The sequence below is a fragment of the Pelobates fuscus genome, chromosome 2 (assembly GCF_036172605.1).
Source record: "Pelobates fuscus isolate aPelFus1 chromosome 2, aPelFus1.pri, whole genome shotgun sequence".
Lineage (NCBI taxonomy): Eukaryota > Metazoa > Chordata > Amphibia > Anura > Pelobatidae > Pelobates > Pelobates fuscus.
The window spans coordinates 36,520,623-36,543,263 of record NC_086318.1 but is presented as its reverse complement, the minus strand read 5'-3'; the positions used below and the strand labels follow the sequence as shown (position 1 = coordinate 36,543,263).

General features: G+C 46.3%; 1 protein-coding gene across 1 annotated transcript in view; it reads left to right on the top strand.

Annotated features, from left to right (window-relative positions):
• The window catches only part of LOC134586132 (uncharacterized), a 153,579-nt gene that overhangs the window by 24,830 nt on the left and 106,108 nt on the right, over positions 1-22,641 (top strand). Inside the window, exons 4-5 of the mRNA XM_063441641.1 lie at positions 10,356-10,516; positions 11,278-11,451. Coding sequence (XP_063297711.1) covers positions 10,356-10,516; positions 11,278-11,451 — 335 coding nt within the window. The remainder of the gene's footprint in view (positions 1-10,355; positions 10,517-11,277; positions 11,452-22,641) is intronic.

Sequence of the window (22,641 nt, the reverse complement as noted above, 5' to 3'; positions counted from 1 at the left end):
ACACTGACTGTCTGCTATTAGCTTACACTGGAAACTTTTTTTCTTTGTAAAAGCACGCTAAACAGACACCAGATATGATTGGCAACTGTCAAAGCACGCTGGCACAGGTCTGCAGAGCACACGCTGAAGTAGGCCTGACACCCAGATGCTTGCAGACAACTAACTGATCTTCTATTACAGTGAAAAAAAATGATTTATTTTAAATCTAAAGCTTAACCAATTGTTAAAACAGATATGAGTGGTGGCACTGGGCTAGTGGGCACAGTATCCAATGTGAACCTCACACAGAAGCTGGCAGGCAGGCAACTGCTCTTCTATTACAGTGGAAACAAAATTTTGGTTGTAAAAGCACGCTATAGAGACACAAGATATGAGTGGCAACTGTCAAAGCACGCTGGCAGGGTTGTGCAGTGCACACGCTGAAGGAAGGCCTGACAGAGCCGCTTGAAGGACACTGACTGTCTGCTATTAGCTTACACTGGAAACCTTTTTTCTTTGTAAAAGCACGCTAAAGATACACCAGATATGATTGGCAACTGTCAAAGCACGCTGGCACAGGTCTGCAGAGCACACGCTGAAGTAGGCCTGACACCCAGACGCTTGCAGACAACTAACTGATCTTCTATTACAGTGAAAAAAAATGATTTCTTTAAAATCTAAAGCTTAAGCTATTGTTAAAACAGATATGAGTGGTGGCACTGACTGTGCAAATGGGCAAGGCATCCAACCTGACACAGAAGCTGGCAGGCAGGCAACTGCTCTTCTATTACAGTGAAAAAATAATATTTATTTTAAATCTAAAGCTTAACCAATTGTTAAAACAGATATGAGTGGTGGCACCGGGCTAGTGGGCACAGTATCCAATGTGAACCTCACACAGAAGCTGGCAGGCAGGCAACTGCTCTTCTATTACAGTGAAAAAAATGATTTATTTAAAATCTAAAGCTTAACCAATTGTTAAAACAGATATGAGTGGTGGCACTGACTGTGCAAATGGGCAAGGCATCCAACCTGACACAGAAGCTGGCAGGCAGGCAACTGCTCTTCTATTACAGTGAAAAAAAATTTTTTATTTAAAATCTAAAGCTTAACCAATTGTTAAAACAGATATGAGTGGTGGCACTGACTGTGCAAATGGGCAAGGCATCCAACCTGACACAGAAGCTGTCAGGCAGGCAACTGCTCTTCTATTACAGTGAAAAAAAATAATTTATTTTAAATGTAAAGCTTAACCTATTTTTAAAACAGATATGAGTGGTGGCACTGGGCAAATAGGCACAGTATCCAATGTGAACCTCACACAGAAGCTGGCAGGCAGGCACCTGCAATTACATTACACAGGAAAAAAAAAAAAAAAGCAGCCTGATGTTATAGCCCTAAAAAGGGCTTTTTGGGGTGCTGTCCTTACAGCAGAGATCAGATGAGTCCTTCAGGATTGTAGTGGACACTGAATACCCTAGCCTAGCTATCAATTTCCCTATCTAATCAGCAGCAGCTAAACTTTCCCTCCTCTCACTAAGCATGCATCTTCCGAATGAATCGAAAATGGATGCTGGGAGGGAGGTTGGAGAGTGTGGAAGGGAGGGAGTGCTGCTAATTGGCTGGAATGTGTCTGCTGACCGAGAGGCACAGGGTCAAAGTTTGCCCAATGATGACGAATAGGGGGCGGATCGAACTGCGCATGTGTCCGCCCGCCGCGGCGAACGCGAACATGCTAAGTTCGCCGGGAACTGTTCGCCGGCGGACAGTTCGGTACATCTCTAGTTGTCCCCATCCGGCTCCTCTTAAGAACATTCTTCCCCACAGACTGTTGGTTATCGTCCTGGCAAGTTGCACATTAGGACTCTTTTGTATTTGATTGTGATTGTTGACTATCATCATTGCTATTGGACTCTTTTGATATATCTTATATATTTCTATATATTTTAACCTTTTTCCTGTATCTTTCTATATAGTTTGTTATTTGGGGCAACCTTTCTCTATTTATTCTATTACATTTGTCAGTAGGGCTTAGATGGGGCCCTACAGCTGGTTTGCTACCTCTTACATCTTTATAGTTTTGGTTTCTCTAGTGCTGTTTCCCCTACCCTGCATTTTTTGATGGCTAAGGAATATCTGCTTTGCAGGTAGCCCCATATGTCTAAGGAATTTAAGATCGACTGGGCAATCGGTGTTGAGGAGGGCTCTATTGGGCTTGTCAAGCCACATGTATAATTCAGGGATATTGTGTTTTAGTAGGCTTGCTTTAATGTCTGTCTGTGTTCTCCAAGTGAGGCATGACACATGACCATTTGGGCCGCATAGTGATATAGTCCCAATCCCCCCTTGTTGTGAGTTTCAAGTTATACGTTGCTTGAATACTTGCTAGGTCTGTATTTGGCATATGAAAAGGTATGGCGGAGCAATTGACAAAATTGATCTTATAGACATACATCTTATAGTTCACCGTATGTGGACAATAAAGATTCTTTCATCTTCTAGTTTTCTAAGCAATTTTTGTAGTGCAAATAACTTTTCGGTTTTAATATACTTTTTATGGGATGTTATTTTAATAAAAGTGCCTTGAAGGACTGCTTTATGTGCAGTGCTTCAAGGTGTTGTTTTCTTGGAAGTAGTTGATGATAGCTAAAAAATATATCCTCCCAAACTGCCTCGTCCAGCAACAGGGATGAATTTAGTCTTCATAACCACAGGCTGTGTCTGCATGGTCAGACCATGTGATTTTGTTAAGTTCTGAACTGCAGGTGTTAGGAATGAGCTTTAAGTTGGTTAGAAACTTATCTATTGTAGAATAAGTATCATGCAGGGACGAGTAAAAGGTGTAGTGTCGATCACCTGAGGTGATGTGCTCTCCAGATGTCGACTAATTTATAAGTTTCCATGAACTTTTTGAACAGTCTGTCCTGACTTCCTCTACCTTGTGATGTAATTTCCCCTGGTTTAGTGCTTCTATCCACTGCCGGGCATGAGACTGCATATAAGTCCCCACCTATGAAGATCATGTCAGATAATAGAGGGCCGATTATGTCCACGATGGCAACCCAAAACCCTGAATCTAGTATGTTAGTGGCGTAAAGGTTAAGCAAGTGAATGGTCCGAGAACCCATGGTGTAGCGGAGGTACAATATTCTCCTAGTTATCTCTGCTTAAAATCCAAGTGAGGCTCAGGAACAAGGCAATTGTAAATCCACAGGCAAGGTTTCCAGCAGGCAAAATAATACAGCAATATCCCAACCGCAATCCCAATAACTGGACGACACACAGTTTTAGGAGCAGAACTGACAATCTTTATTCCACAGTGCCTTATAAAGCATGCTCCCATGCAAGGGAGGGGGTTTCAACAATTACTACAGTATCCAATCTGGGATTAGTAACCTCCCACACATCTCCTCCCCTCAACTTACATCATAATCCCCTTATTACAGACACAAATTCCCTGGTTTTCTGCATGTACCCCTAAACATAGGGTTACCCCTTTAAATGTTACATCCACTGGTAGCCCTGATCTGGGTGAGGCACATATCCAAAAATCACCCAGATCAGACCAGGGGTTCGGGAATTATGGAGGGTTAAAGTTTTGACCGACCGCATGGCAAAAGCATCCGAAAATAGTTCTATGCATTTTGGCCCAGCGGTCGGTCACAAAAAAGGGAATAAAACATACGAATTGTCTGGGTTATGGAGCCTGAGGAGGATTCGATTGAATCCCCTAGTTCGAGGGGTTCTTTCTACCGAACGGCGGGTTCGGTAGTTTCTACACGAAATAATGGAAACCTGGAGGTCTCAGCGGTGTTTGCCTAGTCGAGTGTCCGATTTTAGTTCCAGACACTCAACGGCAAAACACTGCTGTTCGGGAGTTTAAGATGGCTGCTGCCACGTGTTCGTTTATCGAATGGCAGCCACCCAGAGGACAAAGACCACACTGCACGGATGGTCAATTACCCATTTGCAACATTGTTGCCACGAGTAATTGAAGGCACACTTCACACAAGGGAGGTCTGGTTGTTCGGTAGTTTCATTCCCTTACTTTATTCGAATGATTCTACTGAACAATCAGAGGAATACACTTCTTTTAAAACACATAGAAACTGGCAATGTACACGAATACAGTTATTCACATGAAATTTGTAGGACAGCCCAGGGTCATCCGCTACACTGCTCCCCCTTGCCCACAAGCCGGCATACACAGTCTGATCCAACACGGATCGGCTTGGGGATGTCCGGGGGCTCACGGATCATTTTTCTAGGTCAGTTTGTCTTGACAACCCGTCAGCATTTCCATTCTGCTTACCCGGGCGGTACTGAATATTAAAATCAAAGGGCTGCAGTGCCAAGCTCCAGCGCAGCAGCCTAGCATTGTCCCCAGCCACCCGGTTCAGCCATACCAACTGGTTGTGATCCGTGAGCAAGGAAAAGGGCTGTCCATACAGATAGGGCTGCAGTTTCTTTAGGGTCCACACCACAGCCAGGCATTCCTTTTCGATGGCGGCGTAGCTTACTTCTCGAGGTAACAGTTTGCGACTGATGTAAGCCACGGGATGTTCTCCGCCATTGGCCATGACTTGGCTCAGTACTGCCCCAATCCAAACATAGAAGCGTCTGTGTGAACAAGAAATCGTTTAGTTGGATTGGGAGCTGCCAAGACAGGGGCATTTATCAGTGCATTTTTCAGATGTTGGAATGCCTGCTCACACTCCGGGGTCCAGGTTACTTGACGGGGCAGATTTTTCCGGGTCAGGTCAGTGAGGGGTTTGGCCAGGGCACTATAGTTAGGGACAAATTTTCTGTAATACCCCACGGTCCCCAGAAATGCAAAAACTTGGGTCTTAGTCCTAGGGGTGGGCCACTGGGCTACGGCCTCTACTTTGGCGGGTTCGGGCTTCTGTTTGCCACACCCCACTCTATGTCCCAGGTACTGTACCTCAGCCATCCCTATACTACACTTGGCCGGTTTCAGGGTCAAACCAACTTCCCTAATCCTGTCTAGTACAGCTCCTATATGGGCCAAGTGTTCCTGCCACGTATTGCTAAAAATAGAAGCCAAATGGGGTGACAAAGGCCAACTTCGGGATGGCGTTTGGGGCCAGGGGAATTTACCAATATCCTTGGTAAAGTCAATAGTAGTGAGGTATTGGCCCCTAAGTCAATAGTAGTGAGGTATTGGCCCCTGGCCATCCTGTCCAGTAGTTCGTCTATCCGTGGCATAGGATAGGCATCTGACACGGTTTTCTCGTTCAATCTCCTGTAGTCCACGCAGAAGCGAGTCGTACCATCGCGCTTCGGCACAAGGACTACAGGAGAAGCCCATGGACTATCTGAGGGCTCAATCACCCCCAGTTGGAGCATCTCATCGATCTCCTTGCGCATGTTTTCCCTCACCGCTTCTGGGATGCGGTAGGGGGTCTGGCGCATGGGTAGTTGTCCTGGGGTCTCGACCCGGTGAGTGGCCAGAGGGGTGTATCCAGGTACATTAGAGAACGTCTCTCGTTTCTCCTCTAATAGCCGCTGTACCTCGATCTGCTCCTGTGGGCTCAGCCGATCTCCCAGTGCAACCTCCCCTAAATCCCCAGATAACTGCCCATCTCCCAGCAAATCAGGAAGTGGTAAGCTGTCAAACTCCTCAGAGTTGGGCGCACATATGGCGGTTACCTCCTCGGCGCGCTCCTGGTAGGGCTTCATCATGTTCACATGGAGCATGCATCGCCCTCCATTCCCTGTGCAGGGGCCTATGATATAGGTGGTGTCACATCTCTGCTCTACAACCCTATATGGTCCCTGCCAGGCGGCCTGTAGCTTGTCATGTCGGACAGGTTTTAAAATTAGCACTTTCTGCCCGACTTGTAAGCTACGGTCCCTGGCTCCCCGATCATACCATGTGCGCTGGCGGGTCTGGGCCGCCTGCAGGTTTTCCCTTACCGTCCTAGTCAACGCTTCCAGGCGGTCCCGGAAGGCCAGCATGTATGGTATGATGGGAGTACCATCTGCACTCCGGTCTCCCTCCCAATGCTCTCTAATAAGATCTAAGGGACCTCTGACCCTCCTCCCAAACAGCAGTTCAAATGAGGAAAACCCTGTGGATTCCTGCGGCACCTCCCGGTATGCGAAGAGGAGATGCGGCAGGAATCGCTCCCAGTCCTTGTGGGTCTCTGCGAAGGTTCGGAGCATCTGCTTCAAGGTACCATTGAACCGTTCACAGAGCCCATTAGTCTGGGGGTGGTAAGGGGCACTGATAATAGGCTTAATGCCACAGATCTTCCAGAGGTGTTGGGTGAACTCTGCGGAAATTGGGTACCCTGATCCGAGATAATTTCCCTGGGTAATCCCATCCGGGAGAATATCCGCATGAGGGCATCCGCGACCGTTTCAGCGTGGATGTTAGTCAGAGCCACTGCCTCTGGATATCTAGTGGCATAATCTACTACCGTTAAGATATACCTTTTGCCTGACGGGCTAGCTTTCTTGAGGGGGCCTATAAAATCTACCGGTATTCGGCTAAAGGGTTCCTCAATTATGGGTAGGGGGTGTAGCTTTGCCTTCCTTCGGTCTCCCCTTTTCCCTACCCTCTGGCAGGTATCGCACATAGTGCAATATCTGCGTACTTCCTGGCTGATCCCTGGCCAGAAGAAATTTTGGGTCAGTCTGTACCTGGTGCGACTGACCCCCAGATGCCCGGATAGCGGAATATCATGCGCTATCCGGAGTAAATCAGCTCGGTACCGCTGCGGCACCACTAGCTGCCTCATCACTATCGGGTCTGACCCAACAATCTGCTTGTCTGTTTCTCTGTATAGAAGCTGCTTATCCCAGACAAATCTCTCTCCCTCCCCCCCGGGTGAGTCTGTGACAACCTTATCCCTATATACTTGAAGTGTAGGGTCTGTTACTACTTCGGCTGCAAATTCATTAGGTGGGGCCCAGGGAACACATTCTAAGGAAGGGGAAGGGTCTCTTACCTGGACCTCCGGCAGTGTGTTGTAGTCCTGGGTGCGGGCCTGTTGTCGGGTGACCACAGGGTGCACTTCTCCTGTGGTGGGCGTCTGGGGCTCAAAAGTAGATGTGAGTCTCCCCAGATCGTTCCCCAATAACACCTCCGCCGGTAACTGCGGCATCAACCCCACCTCCATGTGTCCCGACCCCGCTCCCCAATGTAAATGTACCCTTGCTGTAGGTAGCCGGCTACCCTGACGGCCACAGTTTTACTTAGCTTGGCCTGATCTGACACCAGGTGGCTATGTACCAGGATGATAGTAGCTCCCGAGTCCCGTAGCCCCCGACTGACTTTATCCTCCAGGTATACGGTCTGTCTGTGATGTTGTAGATTATCAGTATTGGCCTGGACAGGATCCGCCTCGTGCAGTACCTCCCACTGTTCCACGGTGGTAACGGGAGCGGCTGAACCATATGGTGTGGCCACGATATCCTGGTAGTGGTGGGCTGTTGCTGCTCTTGGTGGTGGTGGGCCCGGACGGATCCAGGTGGAATGGTCCCGCAGCTGTGGGAATTCCGTTTTATAATGTCCCCACTTCTGGCAGTGATGACAGGGGCCAGAAGTGGGCTGATGGAACCGTGGCTGTGCAGCGGGTGGTGGTGGTGGTGGTCTTAGTGGGGCTGGGGTGTAAGTGGTTCCCCCAAAGGTTTTAAATGTGGCTTTTGAAGCTGCAGGTTTTTGTTGCCTGCGTGCATCCAGATACTCATCTGCCTTCCTGGCAGCTTCGGTGAGGGATGTAGGGTTTCTGCCCCGTACCCATTCCTGGACCTCGCTGGTTACTCCCTCATAGAACTGCTCCATCAGCATCATCTGGATTACATCCTCCATGGACCGTGCCTTGCTAGCTTGCACCCACCCGAGTGCTGCCCTTTGTAATCTGCATGCCCACTCTGCGTGTGAGTCTTTCTCCACCTTCTTTAAATCCCTGAATCTCCGCCGGTATGCTTCCGGTGTTATAGCATACCTGGTCAGTATAATTTCTTTCACTTTGTTGTAATTCCGTATTTCCTCATTAGGTACAGTACGATAGGCCTCTGCTGCCCTCCCAGTTAACTTTCCAGCCAAAATGGGTACCCAGTCCTCTGCGCTGATTTTATGCAGTGCACACAGTCTCTCAAAGTCTTGCAGAAAAGCGTCTATATCTTCCTCTGCCTCCACATACGTTTTAAAAGCCTGGTATGGTATCTTAGGCTTACCTTCTTGTGGTACATTTCTTGCAGAGCTGTGTTCTGGAGCTGTTGTCGTCTGTTTCCTTAAGATGAATTCCTGTACTGTCATAGTCTTTGAAATAATTTCCTCTGAGGGGTTTTCCCCATAAAAAGACAGCCTGAATCGAACCTGCCTCTGGAACTCCATCTGTTCCTGTGTTTCTCCCGGATCCCTCTGTTCGGGAACCGAATCGCCATCCATTCTGTACTCTGCCATAAGTTCAGTAATGAGTACCGCTTTCTTCTTGTTGCTGGTTTGTATACCCCTCGCCTCTAGGAGGTCCTTTAGCGTGGAGCGTTTTAGCGTAGTAAAATCAATCTCCATCCGTACTTCATTTATGCTTGTTCCTCTGTGAGTCTGGATCCCAGCGCTGCCAACCAAAGTAGCGGAGGTACAATATTCTCCTAGTTATCTCCGCTTAAAATCCAAGTGAGGCTCAGGAACAATGCAATTGTAAATCCACAGGCAAGGTTTCCAGCAGGCAAAGCAATATCCCAACCGCAATCCCAATAACTGGACGACACACAGTTTTAGGAGCAGAACTGACAATCTTTATTCCACAGTGCCTTATAAAGCATGCTCCCATGCAAGGGAGGGGTTTTCAACAATTACTACAGTATCCAATCTGGGATTAGTAACCTCCCACACATCTCCTCCCCTCAGCTTACATCATAATCCCCTTATTACAGACACAAATTCCCTGGGTTTCTGGATGTACCCCTAAACATAGGGTTACCCCTTTAAATGTTACATCCCCTGGTAGCCCTGATCTGGGTGAGGCACATATCCAAAAATCACCCAGATCGGACCAGGGGTTCGGGAATTATGGAGGGTTAAAGTTTTAACCGACCGCATGGCAAAAGCATCCGAAAATAGTTCTATGCATTTTGGCCCTGCGGTCGGTCAAAAAAAAGGGAATAAAACATACGAATTGTCTGGGTTATGGAGCCTGAGGAGGATTCGAATGAATCCCCTAGTTCGAGGGGTTCTTTCTACCGAACGGTTAGCCGTTCGATAGTTTCTACACGAAATACTGGAAACCTGGAGGTCTCAGCGGTGTTTGCCTAGTCGAGTGTCCGATTTTAGTTCCAGACACTCAACGGCAAAACACCGCTGTTCGGGAGTTTAAGATGGCCACCGCCACGTGTTCGTTTCTCGAATGGCGGCCACCCAGAGGACAAAGACCACACTGCACTGATGGTCAATTACCCTTTTGCAACATTGTTGCCCTGAGTAATTGAAGGCACACTTCACACAAGGGAGGTCTGGTTGTTCGGTAGTTTCATTCCCTTACTTTATTCGAATGATTCTACCGAACAATCAGAGGAATACACTTCTTTTAAAACACATAGAAATTGGCAATGTACACGAATACAGTTATTCACATGAAATTTATAGGACAGCCTAGGGTCATCCGCTACACATGGAGCCTGAAACCAGAAGATATTGTCCCTCTCCATTGGTTAGCATGTTAGTCACCTGTACTTGGCAATGTTTGTGAAGCAGTACTCCATTGTGTTTGCTTACTGCTGGTACAGTGTATATTCTAAGTGTCTGTCTCTCAGTAGTGTGATGTGGGCTCAATTGAGGTGCGCCTCCTGTAGAAATGCTTTGTCAGCGTGTGTTGGCTTGAGGTCCCTGAATAGTACTCTCCACTTCTGCGGGGAGTTTAGGCCCTTGATGTTTAGGGATATTATTTTAGTAGTTATGTTAAATAGGAGTGGGCCAATCCAGCATTATAATGTGGGGATTGCAGAAACCTGAGGGCAACAAGAGCGAACTCAGCAAGCAAGATAGAAATTAAAGGAGAAGAAAAGGGTATAACAAGTAGAAAATTACAAAAACTATATTGATTTTCACTTTTAATTATATTGTTTAGGTATTTCTGACATATGTGAACAGCAAAAATAACCATCTTGCTCTTGTGTTTTTTTTAGGTATGATGTTTAAAATAATGTATATGTTTAATTAAAAAGTCCTACATGTTTGTGGACATAAGGTACACGTGTCTACACGTGTCACCAATGTGAAATTGTTGAATGCTCTGTATCATGTGGTACAAGCATTGTTTGGAAATTAGTTTTGTCTAACTAGTACTGTTAATATTTAAATTGTAAATAATATTAATTATATTAACATTTATGTTTTTTATTGGCAGGAAAGCCCACTGACCTAGCTATAATAATAAACTTGGCAGTTGGAAACATCATTACATCAATTGTGCTGGGGCACCGTTTTGACTACAAGGACCCCACATTACGTAGACTTATGCATCTTGTAAATGAAAATATGAGACTGATTGGAAGTCCTTCAGTACAGGTAACTTTTTTTTTTCTCATAGTGCTAGGAGAGCCCTTGTGCCTTCCAAATGTAAATTGTCAAACCATTTGGGAATGATTTGACAAGTGAACTGGGGTCTGCCTTGTGCCATCATACCAAGAGCTTCCATGAGCTCTACTGAGGTAAGCCCAGCTGTTGAAGGCTGCCTCATGAGTCAAGACTGTTTCTCTAAGTCAATGATCTCCTCTCTGTATTGCAAGGCTTAGCTAAATTCAGGAGCTTCCATCTAGAGAGAAGGTAACAGACAGCACTCATTGCTCCCCAGATCAGTTAATAAACTATTCTCAAATAGTTTAACTACTTACCTTAAAAGAGTGCCAAGGCATCCCTGGAATCATATCCACAACATTAAGGTGTAGAGATCATTGATGCCTAAATTGTTTCTTTAATGTAACAAAAAAATAAATAAAAAAAATAAATATATATATATATTTTTTTTTTTTATATATATATGTGTGTGTGTGTGTGTGTGTATTTAAAACAAGATTTTAGCTATTCCAAATGTTATTCTTGGTGTACATAACAAGAATTATTTATGATTTTGTCAAGAACCTAGATGAATGTGAATATGTGTGTCATTTTTATAACTCAATATAATGAAGGAAGTATGTTTGAGTTATTATTATTATTATTATTGGCATTTATATAGCACCAACTTATTCTGCAGTGCTTTACAATATTGTAACATAAAGAACTTCACTACTGTAAATTTCCTAATACATGCTGCTCTATATTTTTAGAGATATAATGTGTTCCCACTGTTACGATACCTTCCTGGCGACCATCTAAAAGTTAAAAAAAATATTTCAGAGCTTCACTCTTTTCTTCAGAAAACCTTCCTACAGCATCTTAAGGAACTGGATAGAGATGACAAAAGAAGCTTTATTGATGCTTTCCTTGTCAGACAGCAAGAGGTAACATCAAAGATGACCTTTTAATCCAAAATATGGGATCTGGGTGTAATGACCAGTGGGAGTGGCAATGCATGGATAGAAGCAAATAAGTGTCTTTCTGTATATTGGTGCAAGTTGTGTGTATGAGATTTGGTATCCACAAAACCTTTAATTTACTAGAGACTGTCATTAAAATTGTGTGATTCCAGATAAAAGTTATGCAAAAATTGTATTTACTAGTTTCTACTAGATTTGTAGATATATTTTGGGCCCAAACTGTATTTTGGCCAAATTCAGGCCATTCGACTGATCAGCTAAATATCCAAGCTACCAGATGGCAGAATTTTGGGGAAATGACTCACGCAAGTTTGAATATGTTCAGTTTGTTTTTTTATCCAGAAAAAATTGAAACGCAATAGAGAAGAGGCTGTTTTCTTGTGGGTTGCAGCTTAGTTTACCATTATGGACAAGATGGCTGCCTAATCATGTGGGCTTGATCTCCTATCCACAAGCAGTAGTAAAAAAAATAAAAAAAAAAATATGATTGATGGTTAGGGGACAGTCACTACATATTGATTTTATTTACAGATCAAGTGAAGTTACCAATACAGGGGTACAAGGAGGTTGGTGTGCCTGTGTAGGAGTAGGAGATAGCCTGGGTCAGTGATACTAGTGTAAGACTAGGTTTGCTTTCTGCTGTACCTGGTTAGCAACTTTATAGCGGCAACAATTTTGAATGGGAGATAGAAGATCAGAAGTTAGTAATTTGCCATTAATCCTAGTGTGAGAACCTGTTACCAATAAACAGTTGTTAATTTTTTTTTCATTCTTGTTTGCTAACTGTTTGGAGGAAAGAAAATCCTTCTTTGGGTGAGTGGGGTTTTCAGTGATCATGGAAAAAAAAAACTTTCTCCTTGCTAGCCTGGGTCATTGAAGTGTGAGATTAGGTTAAGCTTTCTGCTGTATCTAGCTAGCAGCTGCTGCAAGAGTTCAGTTTGATGTGTGCCTTTTAGTGTTGTCGCGAACCCGAAATTTTCGGTTCGCGAACGGCGAACGCGAACTTCCGCAAATGTTCGCGAACCGGCGAACCGCGCGAACCGCCATTGACTTCAATGGGCAGGCGAATTTTAAAAAAAACAGGGACTCTTTCTGGCCACAATAGTGATGGAAAAGTTGTTTCAAGGGGACTAACACCTGGACTGTGGCATGCCAGAGGGGGATCCATGGCAAAACTCCCATGGAAAATTGCACAGTTGATGCAGAGTCTGCTTTTAATCCATAAAGGGCAGAAATCACCTAACATTGACACCTGTCCTCAAAGCCCAGCCCTGATACACACTGACACAGAGCAGAATAGAGACTGTTCCCCCTACATAGGGTCACTTGGCAGATATGGATTGACACCTGTCCTCAAAACCCCTGATACACACTGACACAGAGCAGAATAGGGACTGTTCCCCCTACATAGGGTCACTTGGCAGATATGGATTGACACCTATCCTAATGATCCCTGATACACACTGACACAGAGCAGAATAGAGACTGTTCCCCCTACATAGGGTCACTTGGCAGATATGGATTGACACCTGTCCTCAAAACCCCTGATACACACTGACACAGAGCAGAATAGGGACTGTTCCCCCTACATAGGGTCACTTGGCAGATATGGATTGACACCTGTCCTCAAAACCCCTGATACACACTGACACAGAGCAGAATAGGGACTGTTCCCCCTACATAGGGTCACTTGGCAGATATGGATTGACACCTGTCCTCAAAACCCCTGATACACACTGACACAGAGCAGAATAGGGACTGTTCCCCCTACATAGGGTCACTTGGCAGATATGGATTGAAACCTGTCCTCAAAACCCCTGATACACACTGACGCAGAGCAGAATAGGGACTGTTACCCCTACATAGGGTCACTTGGCAGATATGGATTGACACCTATCCTAATGATCCCTGATACACACTGACACAGAGCAGAATAGAGACTGTTCCCCCTACATAGGGTCACTTGGCAGATATGGATTGACACCTGTCCTCAAAACCCCTGATACACACTGACACAGAGCAGAATAGGGACTGTTACCCCTACATAGGGTCACTTGGCAGATATGGATTGACACCTGTCCTCAAAACCCCTGATACACACTGACACAGAGCAGAATAGGGACTGTTCCCCCTACATAGGGTCACTTGGCAGATATGAATTGACACCTGTCCTCAAAACCCCTGATACACACTGACACAGAGCAGAATAGGGACTGTTCCCCCTACATAGGGTCACTTGGCAGATATGGGTTGACACCTGTCCTCAAAACCCCTGATACACACTGACACAGAGCAGAATAGGGACTGTTACCCCTACATAGGGTCACTTGGCAGATATGGATTGACAAATCCCTGACAAACAGCTACCACATGCAAGGAAGGCAGCAGGGGCGCAAATGACCCACTCCCGACGCGGGAAGGTAGTGACGACAAATAACAATACAGGACTCTTTAGAGGCCCTGTAATTGTAATCAGTCCACTTGAAATCCTTTAACTTTGATCAATTGGAGGGAAGTCTGGTGCAGAGCCACTGACCCATGCGCAGGGCCAGCCTTAGGCCTTTGGGCGCCCTGTGCAAGAAATCTTCACCCTGTCACACCCATGTGCAAGAAATCTTCACCCTGTCACACACACACACACACACAGGCAGACAGCCATACACACGCACACACACAACTGCGACTGACTAGGTTTGTCACCTCCTCAAAAGGACGCATGAGCCTAAAGGCATTGCGCATGAGCATCCAGTAACGTGGCAAAAAATTCCCAGCTCCCCAGAGGCTGTCCTAGCACCCCGGTCATACAAATATTCATTAACAGCTTTTTCTTGTTGGAGCAGGCGGTCGAACATTAGGAGTGTTGAATTCCAACGTGTAGGGCTGTCGCAAATCAAGCGCCTCACTGGCATGCTGTTTCGCCGCTGGATATCGGCAAAGTGAGCCATGGCCGTGTAGGAACGCCTGAAATGGCCACACACCTTCCTGGCCTGCTTCAGGACGTCCTGTAAGCCTGTGTACTTATGCACAAAGCGTTGTACGATCAGATTACACACATGTGCCATGCACGGCACATGTGTCAACTTGCCCAACTTCAATGCCGCTATCAAATTTTTTCCGTTGTCACACACCACTTTGCCGATATCCAGTTGCTGCGGAGTAAGCCACTTTTCCACCTGTGCGTTCAGGGCGGACAGGTGTGCTTGTCCGGTGTGACTCTCTGCTTTCAAGCAAGTCAAACCCAAGACGGCGTGACACTGCCGTATCCGGGATGTGGAATAGTACCTGGGGAGCTGGGGGGGTGCCGTTGATGTGGAGCAAGATGCAGCAGCACAAGAGGACTCAGCCGAGGAGGTTATGGAAGAGGATGGAGTAGGAGGAGTAGAGGAGGTGGCAGCAGGACTGCCTGCAATTCGTGGCGGTGTCACCAACTCCTCTGCAATGCCACGCATTCCTTGCTTGTCAGCCGTCAGCAGGTTTACCCAATGCGCAGTGTAGGTGATATACCTGCCCTGACAATGCTTTGCAGACCAGGTATCAGTGGTCAGATGGACCCTTGCCCCAACACTGTGTGCCAGACATGCCATGACTTCCTTTTGCACAATCGAGTACAAGTTGGGGATTGCCTTTTGTGAAAAGAAATTCCGGCCGGGTACCTTCCACTGCGGTGTCCCAATAGCTACAAATTTTTTGAACGCCTCAGACTCAACCAGATTGTATGGTAAAAGCTGGCGGGCTAATAGTTCGGACAAGCCAGCTGTCAGACACTGGGCAAGGGGGTGACTTGGTGACATTGGCTTCTTATGCTCAAACATGTCCTTGACAGACACATGACTGTGGGAAGATGAGCGGGAACTGCTCAAGGCGGGAGACGGAGTGGCGGATGGTTGAGAGGGGGCAAGAAGGACAGCAGTGGTTGACGTGGCTGAAGATGCTAGACCAGGAGGAGGATGGCGGCTTAGAGTAGGCGTGCTGCTTGTACTCATGTGTTGATCCCATAGGCGTTTGTCACAGGTTGCAAATGGCATCGCTGTTGTCAGAGGCAGACACACAAAAAAAATGCCACACTGCTGAGCTCTGCAATGACGGCATTCTGGTGGTGGACACAGCATGCGTTGATTGGCGTGCTGTCGGGCTGACCCCGGGTGCCAATGCATGCTGTCTGACTGTGCCAATTGCTCCTTGTGACGACCCCCCCCTGCTTCCAACTCGTCTCCTCCTCCTCTCTGTCTCCCCATCTGAACTTTCGCCCTGTTCTTCTTCTTGCCGAGCGGGCACCCACGTGACATCCATGGATGCATCGTCATCATCAACCGCTTCGCTTGTATCTGACAACTCAGAAAAGGAAGCAGCAGCGGGTACAACATCATCATCATCACACCGTACCTCCATGTGTTTAATGCTGCCTGCCTGAGACATATCCCTGTTATCTACATCCTCTAGCAATAATGGTTGCGCATCACTCATTTCTTCAAACGGGTGTGTGAATAACTCCTCTGACATACCAAGTAAAGCGGCTGTGGTGCTAGTTTTGGTGGTGGCGGCAGGCGGGTGAGTGCTATCTTGAGAGGTGCCTGAAGCTAAGCTGGAGGAGGATGGTGCGTCAAGGTTCCGAGCGGAGGCTGTACAAGATTGGGTGTCCTGTGTTAGCCAGTCAACTAAGTCCTCAGAACTTTTCAAGTTCAGGGTACGTGGCTTCTGAAAACTGGTCATTATTCTAGGGCAAAAGGGAATCACAGCACCACGACCACGACGCCCCCTGCGGGGTGGCCTGCCTCTGCCTGTCATTTTTTGGGGGATTAGTGGTACTATGCGTGCAAGCTACTGTGAGACCAGATATGATTGGCAATGTGAACTGTAACAGTTCTGCAGAGCACACACTGTAGGCCTGAGACACCCGCTTGAAGACAAGTAACTGCTATTCAATCTATAACAGTGAAAAACTAATTTTGGTTTTAAAAGCACGCTATAGAGACACCAGATATGATTGGCAATGTGAACTGTAACAGTTCTGCAGAGCACACACTGTAGGCCTGAGACACCCGCTTGAAGACAAGTAACTGCTATTCAATCTATAACAGTGAAAAACAAATTTTGGTTTTAAAAGCACGCTATAGAGACACCAAATATGATTGGCAACTGTCAAAGCACGCTGGAACAGGTCTACAGAGCACACGCTGAAGTAGGCCTGACACCCAGACGCTTGCAGACAACTAACTGATCTTCTATTACAGTGAAAAAAAATGATTTCTTTAAAATCTAAAGCTTAAGCTATTGTTAAAACAGATATGAGTGGTGGCACTGGGCAAGTAGGCACAGTATCCAATGTGAACCTCACACAGAAGCTGGCAGGCAGGCAACTGCTCTTCTACTACAGTGAAAAAAATTATTTATTTAAAATCTAAAGCTTAACCAATTGTTAAAACAGATATGAGTGGTGGCACTGGGCAAGTGGGCACAGTATCCAATGTGAACCTCACACAGAAGCTGGCAGGCAGGCAACTGCTCTTCTATTACAGTGAAAAAAAATATTTATTTTAAATCTAAAGCTTAACCAATTGTTAAAACAGATATGAGTGGTGGCACTGGGCAAGTGGGCACAGTATCCAATGTGAACCTCACACAGAAGCTGGCAGGCAGGCAACTGCTCTTCTATTACAGTGGAAAAAAATATTTATTTTAAATGTAAAGCTTAACCTATTGTTAAAACAGATATGAGTGGTGGCACTGGGCAAGTAGGCACAGTATCCAATGTGAACCTCACACAGAAGCTGGCAGGCAGGCACCTGCAATTACATTACACAGGAAAAAAAAAAAAAAGCAGCCTGATGTTATAGTTTTGGGGTGCTGTCCTTACAGCAGAGATCAGATGAGTCCTTCATTGTAGTGGATGTAGTGGACACTGAATACCCTAGCCTAGCTATCAATTTCCCTATCTAATCAGCAGCAGCTTAACTTTCCCTCCTCTCACTAAGCATGCATCTTCCGAATGAATCTAAAATTGATGCTGGGAGGGAGGTTGGAGGGTGTGGAAGGGAGGGAGTGCTGCTGATTGGCTGGAATGTGTCTGCTGACCGAGAGGCACAGGGTCAAAGTTTGCCCAATGATGACGAATAGGGGGCGGATCGAACTGCGCATGTGTCCGCCTGCCGCGGCGAACACGAACAAGCTAATTTCGCCGGGAACTGTCCGCCGGCGGACAGTTCGGTACATCACTAGTGCCTTTTAATAGTTTGAGCACCAAGCACTAACCCATATATTTCCAGAATAAAGTCCTGTTAGTTTACACAATATACAATCACTCATATAACTAATTTATTGTAATTAGAAAAGATTCACCATCATCAATTCATATTTCCATAACCCACCATCAGCAATAGTGCCATGGTTTCTCAGAGTTCAAATGCCTCTGTCACCTCTTCCTCCACCACTGCCAGGGCCGGACTGGCCCACCGGGATACCGGGAAATTTCCTCGTGGGCCGCGGCACCTGGGGGCTGCTCTGGCAATATATGTGCCACCGGGTGGCCGGTCCGGTGGCACACACTTTGAGGGGGCCGGCCGGCAGGCGGCCGCATTGCACGCTGCAGCCTCACCGGTCCAGCGGCACACCTAATGATGAGGGCTGAGGGAGGAGCATGTCTCTCTACTGTCAGGGTACCTGTTGTCTCTACCTCGGAGGAGGTGAGAGACTTAGACGTCCGCCCTCTCAGAGGGGTTGAATCACTCGTTCCTCGCGGTCCTCTCGGCCGTTTGCACGCCGGCCACGATCTACCCGCCTCCTTTTGTGACGCGGCGCTCAGTGGCCGACGTCATGACGTCAGTCCGTTCCGACCTGTCAATCAAGTCCCGACACCAATCAGGACTCGTCGGGGGCGGGATCATCAATTTAGAACCAGGGTATAAAATAGGATTTTGTGTATTGGTTCATTGCCCTGTCGTGGTTCTAGTTAGTCTAGTCACTCAGTGCTCTTATTACTATTTGTCTCTTTGGTTCTGACCCGGCTTGTATTGTTCTACTCTGCTTACCTCTATTATCCTTTTGACTCGGCTTGTCTCTCGCTTACCTGCTCTCTCGTTCCCTCGACCTCGGCTTGCCTCTGACCATTCTTTGCTTACTCCTTACGTTAGTCCGGCCATTCTAAGGTCCGGTATACGTACCTAGCTCCTGTTTGTACTCTGCGTGCTGAATCCCTGTCCCGATCCTGACATTACGACAGGGCCAATGGATCCTGCAGGTACTAACGCTCAGGTCGGTTCTCCTGACTCTAGATTTGAGGCCATGGATCATAGAATGGACCAGATGGCTCTAGCGCTGCAAGCGTTACTATCTCGTTCTAGTAATCAATCAGAAGAGATGCGTACTACTTCCATCGCTCCTGTAAGTTCAGGCCTAGAGGTAGCCACAGTAGGTGCTTCCTCCCGTATTACTCCTCCTGTACGTTATGGTGGCTCTCCGGAGACTTGTCGAGGTTTTTTAAACCAGATAGGTATTCATTTCGAATTACAACCCCGCTCCTACCCTACAGATAGGGCGAAGGTTGGATTCATAATCACTCTACTCATTGATAAAGCTCTGAGATGGGCTAATCCTCTGTGGGAGAATGATAATCCGTTAGTCTATAATTATAATGCCTTTGTCGCTGCTTTTAGAAGGACTTTTGATCCTCCAGGAAGAAAGGTCAATGCAGCTAGACTACTGTTACGTCTTAGACAACATAACCGAACCCTTGTAGATTATGCCTTAGAGTTCAGATCCTTGGCAGCAGAAGTCAAGTGGAATGAACAGGCTTATATGGACGTATTTCTAAACGGACTATCAGACGAAATTCTAGATGAGATTGCCACAAGAGAGCTTCCTGAAAATTTGGAAGATTTAATTTCTTTTATTTCTCGAATTGATGAACGTTTAAGACAGAGGCAGAACACTCGAGATAGAACCCGTAGACCTTCCTTTCGACTAGCTCCCTCATTCCAAAGTCCTGAATCTACAACTTTAGCTCTTCCAGAACCTATGCAGATAGGCAATACTCGTCTCTCAGAAGATGAGAGACAGTACAGGAGAAGGGAGGGGCTGTGTATGTATTGTGGAGTAAGAGGCCATTTACGTCTAAACTGTCCTAACCGCCCGGGAAATGCTCGCACCTAAGTTTCTCTAGAGGACAGGCCTTGGGTGTTTCTATCTTGTCCTCTATACACGATTATAAAGATCATAGGCTTCTGCTACCTGTTTCCTTAGCTTTGATAGATTCCGGAGCAGCTGAAAGCTTTATTGACCAAGCCTTTGTCACTAACCACTCTATCCCATCCCAGCTAAGGGATACACCCTTGGCCGTTGAGGCCATAGATGGTAGACCTTTATCTGAACCTGTTATTTTTCGTGAAACCATACCTGTTAACTTAACTGTGGGTATCTTACACGAGGAGGGTATATCCCTTATGCTTATTTCATCCCCTTCTGTTCCAATAGTCTTGGGGTATCCTTGGCTTAAGAAACATAACCCTATTATTGATTGGGAACTGGGTGAGATAGCCTCTTGGGGTCAGGGTTGCCAGAGCAGGTGCTTACAGAAGGTCTCACCGGTTTGCGTAGTTGACGCACCGGCTACTCCTACCCATTCTACAGATTTACAAATACCGTCTCTGTACCTAGATTTAAAGGCAGTTTTTGACAAAAAGAATGCTGACACTTTACCTGAACACAGGCCCTTTGACTGCAAGATCAGACTCCTGCCTGGTACCATGCCTCCGAGGGGCACGGTATATCCTTTATCCACTAAGGAGAACTTGGTCTTAGAGGAGTATATTCGTGAGAACCTAGACAAGGGATTCATTAGGAGATCCTCCTCCCCTGCCGGGGCCGGGTTTTTTTTTGTGAACAAGAAAGATGGTACTTTAAGGCCTTGCATTGATTATCGTGGCTTGAATAAAATAACTATTAGAAATGCCTACCCGATTCCTTTGATTACTGAGCTCTTTGATCGTCTCAAAGGTTCCAAGATTTTCACCAAGTTAGATCTCAGAGGGGCGTATAACTTGGTGAGAATTCAACAGGGAGACGAGTGGAAAACAGCTTTCAATACCCGTTATGGGCATTATGAGTACACGGTAATGCCCTTTGGGCTCTGTAATGCTCCTGCTGTATTTCAGGACCTTATTAATGAGGTTCTTAGGGAATTTCAACATGACTGTGTTATTGTATACCTGGATGATATACTAATACACTCTAAAGAGATTGAGACTCACCACGGACAGGTCAGAAGGGTACTGCGCAAACTTCTACAACATGGATTGTTGCCAGGGTACCTGAGGTCTCTACCTCCGAGAGAGGTAGAGACTTAGTCGTTCATCCATCCGGACGGCCTGATTTCCCTCTTCCTCGCGGTCCATCCGGTCATGCAAAGCCGGCCGCGAGGGAGTGACTCCCTTTTATAGCATGACGTCCGGAAGTCGACGTCAGGACGTCAACCCGGAACGACCTGTCACTCAATTAGTTCAGGACCAATCAGGACTCGTCGGAGGTGTGTCTACTTATCTGAACAGGGCATTTAACAGTGCTTCTTTCGTTAGCTCATTGCCCTGTCGTGGTTCTAGCTTGTTCTAGTCACTCAGTGCTCGTGTTTTCTAGTTATCCCTTTTGGTTTTGACCCGGCTTGTTTGCTCTACTCTGCTTATCTCTGTTACCCTTGATTCGGCTTGTCTATCGCTTACCTGTCTTCTGTTACCCTCGACCTCGGCTTGTCTTTGACCATTCTCTACTGTACTACTTACGTTAGTCCGGCCATTCTAAGGTCCGGTATACGTATCTGGCTACTGTTTGTACTCTGCGTGTTGGATCCCTGTCCTGATCCTGACAATTGTACTGCAAATTGGAGAAATGTAGTTTTGACCAATCTCAGATAAACTTTCTTGGGTACGTTATTTCTGGAGACGGGTTTAAGATGGATCCGGTTAAACTCCAGTCTATTTTAGATTGGCCCAGGGGACTCAAGGCCATTTAGAGGTTTATTGGATTCTCCAATTATTATAGGCGCTTCATTAAAGGGTACTCTTCTATTATTGCTCCTATTACTAATATGACTAGACAGGGTGCTGACACTAAGACTTGGTCTACTGAAGCTCTCGTTGCTTTCAAGACACTCAAGGAGCTTTTTGCATCAGCACCGATTTTAGTTCATCCTGATACGTCTTTGCCTTTTCTACTCGAGGTTGACGCCTCGGAGACAGGTATAGGCGCTATCTTGTCCCAAAGGTTAGGTGTGGATAAACCGTTACATCCATGTGGTTTTTTTTCCAAGAAATTATCTGGGCCTGAAAGCAGATATGACATTGGTGACAGGGAACTATTAGCGGTTATTATGGCTTTAAAGGGGTGGAGACATTTATTGGAAGGGACCTTGCACCCTGTTACTATTTTGACAGATCACAAGAACTTATCCTATATTGGGGAGGTCAAGCGCTTGTCCGCCAGGCAAGCTCGTTGGTCCTTGTTCCTCACTCATTTCAATTACGTGCTCACTTATAGACCTGGTTCTAAGAACTCTAAGGCCGATGCTTTGTCTCGCCAACATGAACCTTCTACTATATCTGATGCGGTTTTGTCTTCTGTAGTCCCCAAGTGTAATATTATCGCCAACACGAGTCTCAGGATACACTCTCCGTTGCTTGCCGAGATCATGAAGGTACAGCATCTTGCTCCCAGACAGGTCCCTGGGGCACGGTACTTCGTTCCTCCTGAACTACAACTGGAACTGTTGCAGTGCTTTCACAACAGTAAGGTGGCTGGGCACCCTGGCATACGCAAGACGTGTTCCTTGATTTCTAAAGATTTCTGGTGGTCTTCATTACGTAAGGACATTAGGGATTTCGTCGGGGCATGTGAGGTCTGTATGAAGACTAAGCAACCCCATACGCTTCCATGTGGGCTTTTGCACCCCATGGAAATTCCCGAGAGACCATGGTCCTGTTTGGCTATGGACTTCATTGTCGATTTGCCTGCCTCTAAAAAACAGACTGTTATTCTCACGGTGATTGACAGGTTTACTAAGATGGCTCATTTTGTGCCCTTACCTAAACTTCCATCTTTTCCCGAATTGGCTGAGATATTCGCGAGAGAAATCTTTCGTTTACATGGTATACCATCCGAAATTGTTTCTGA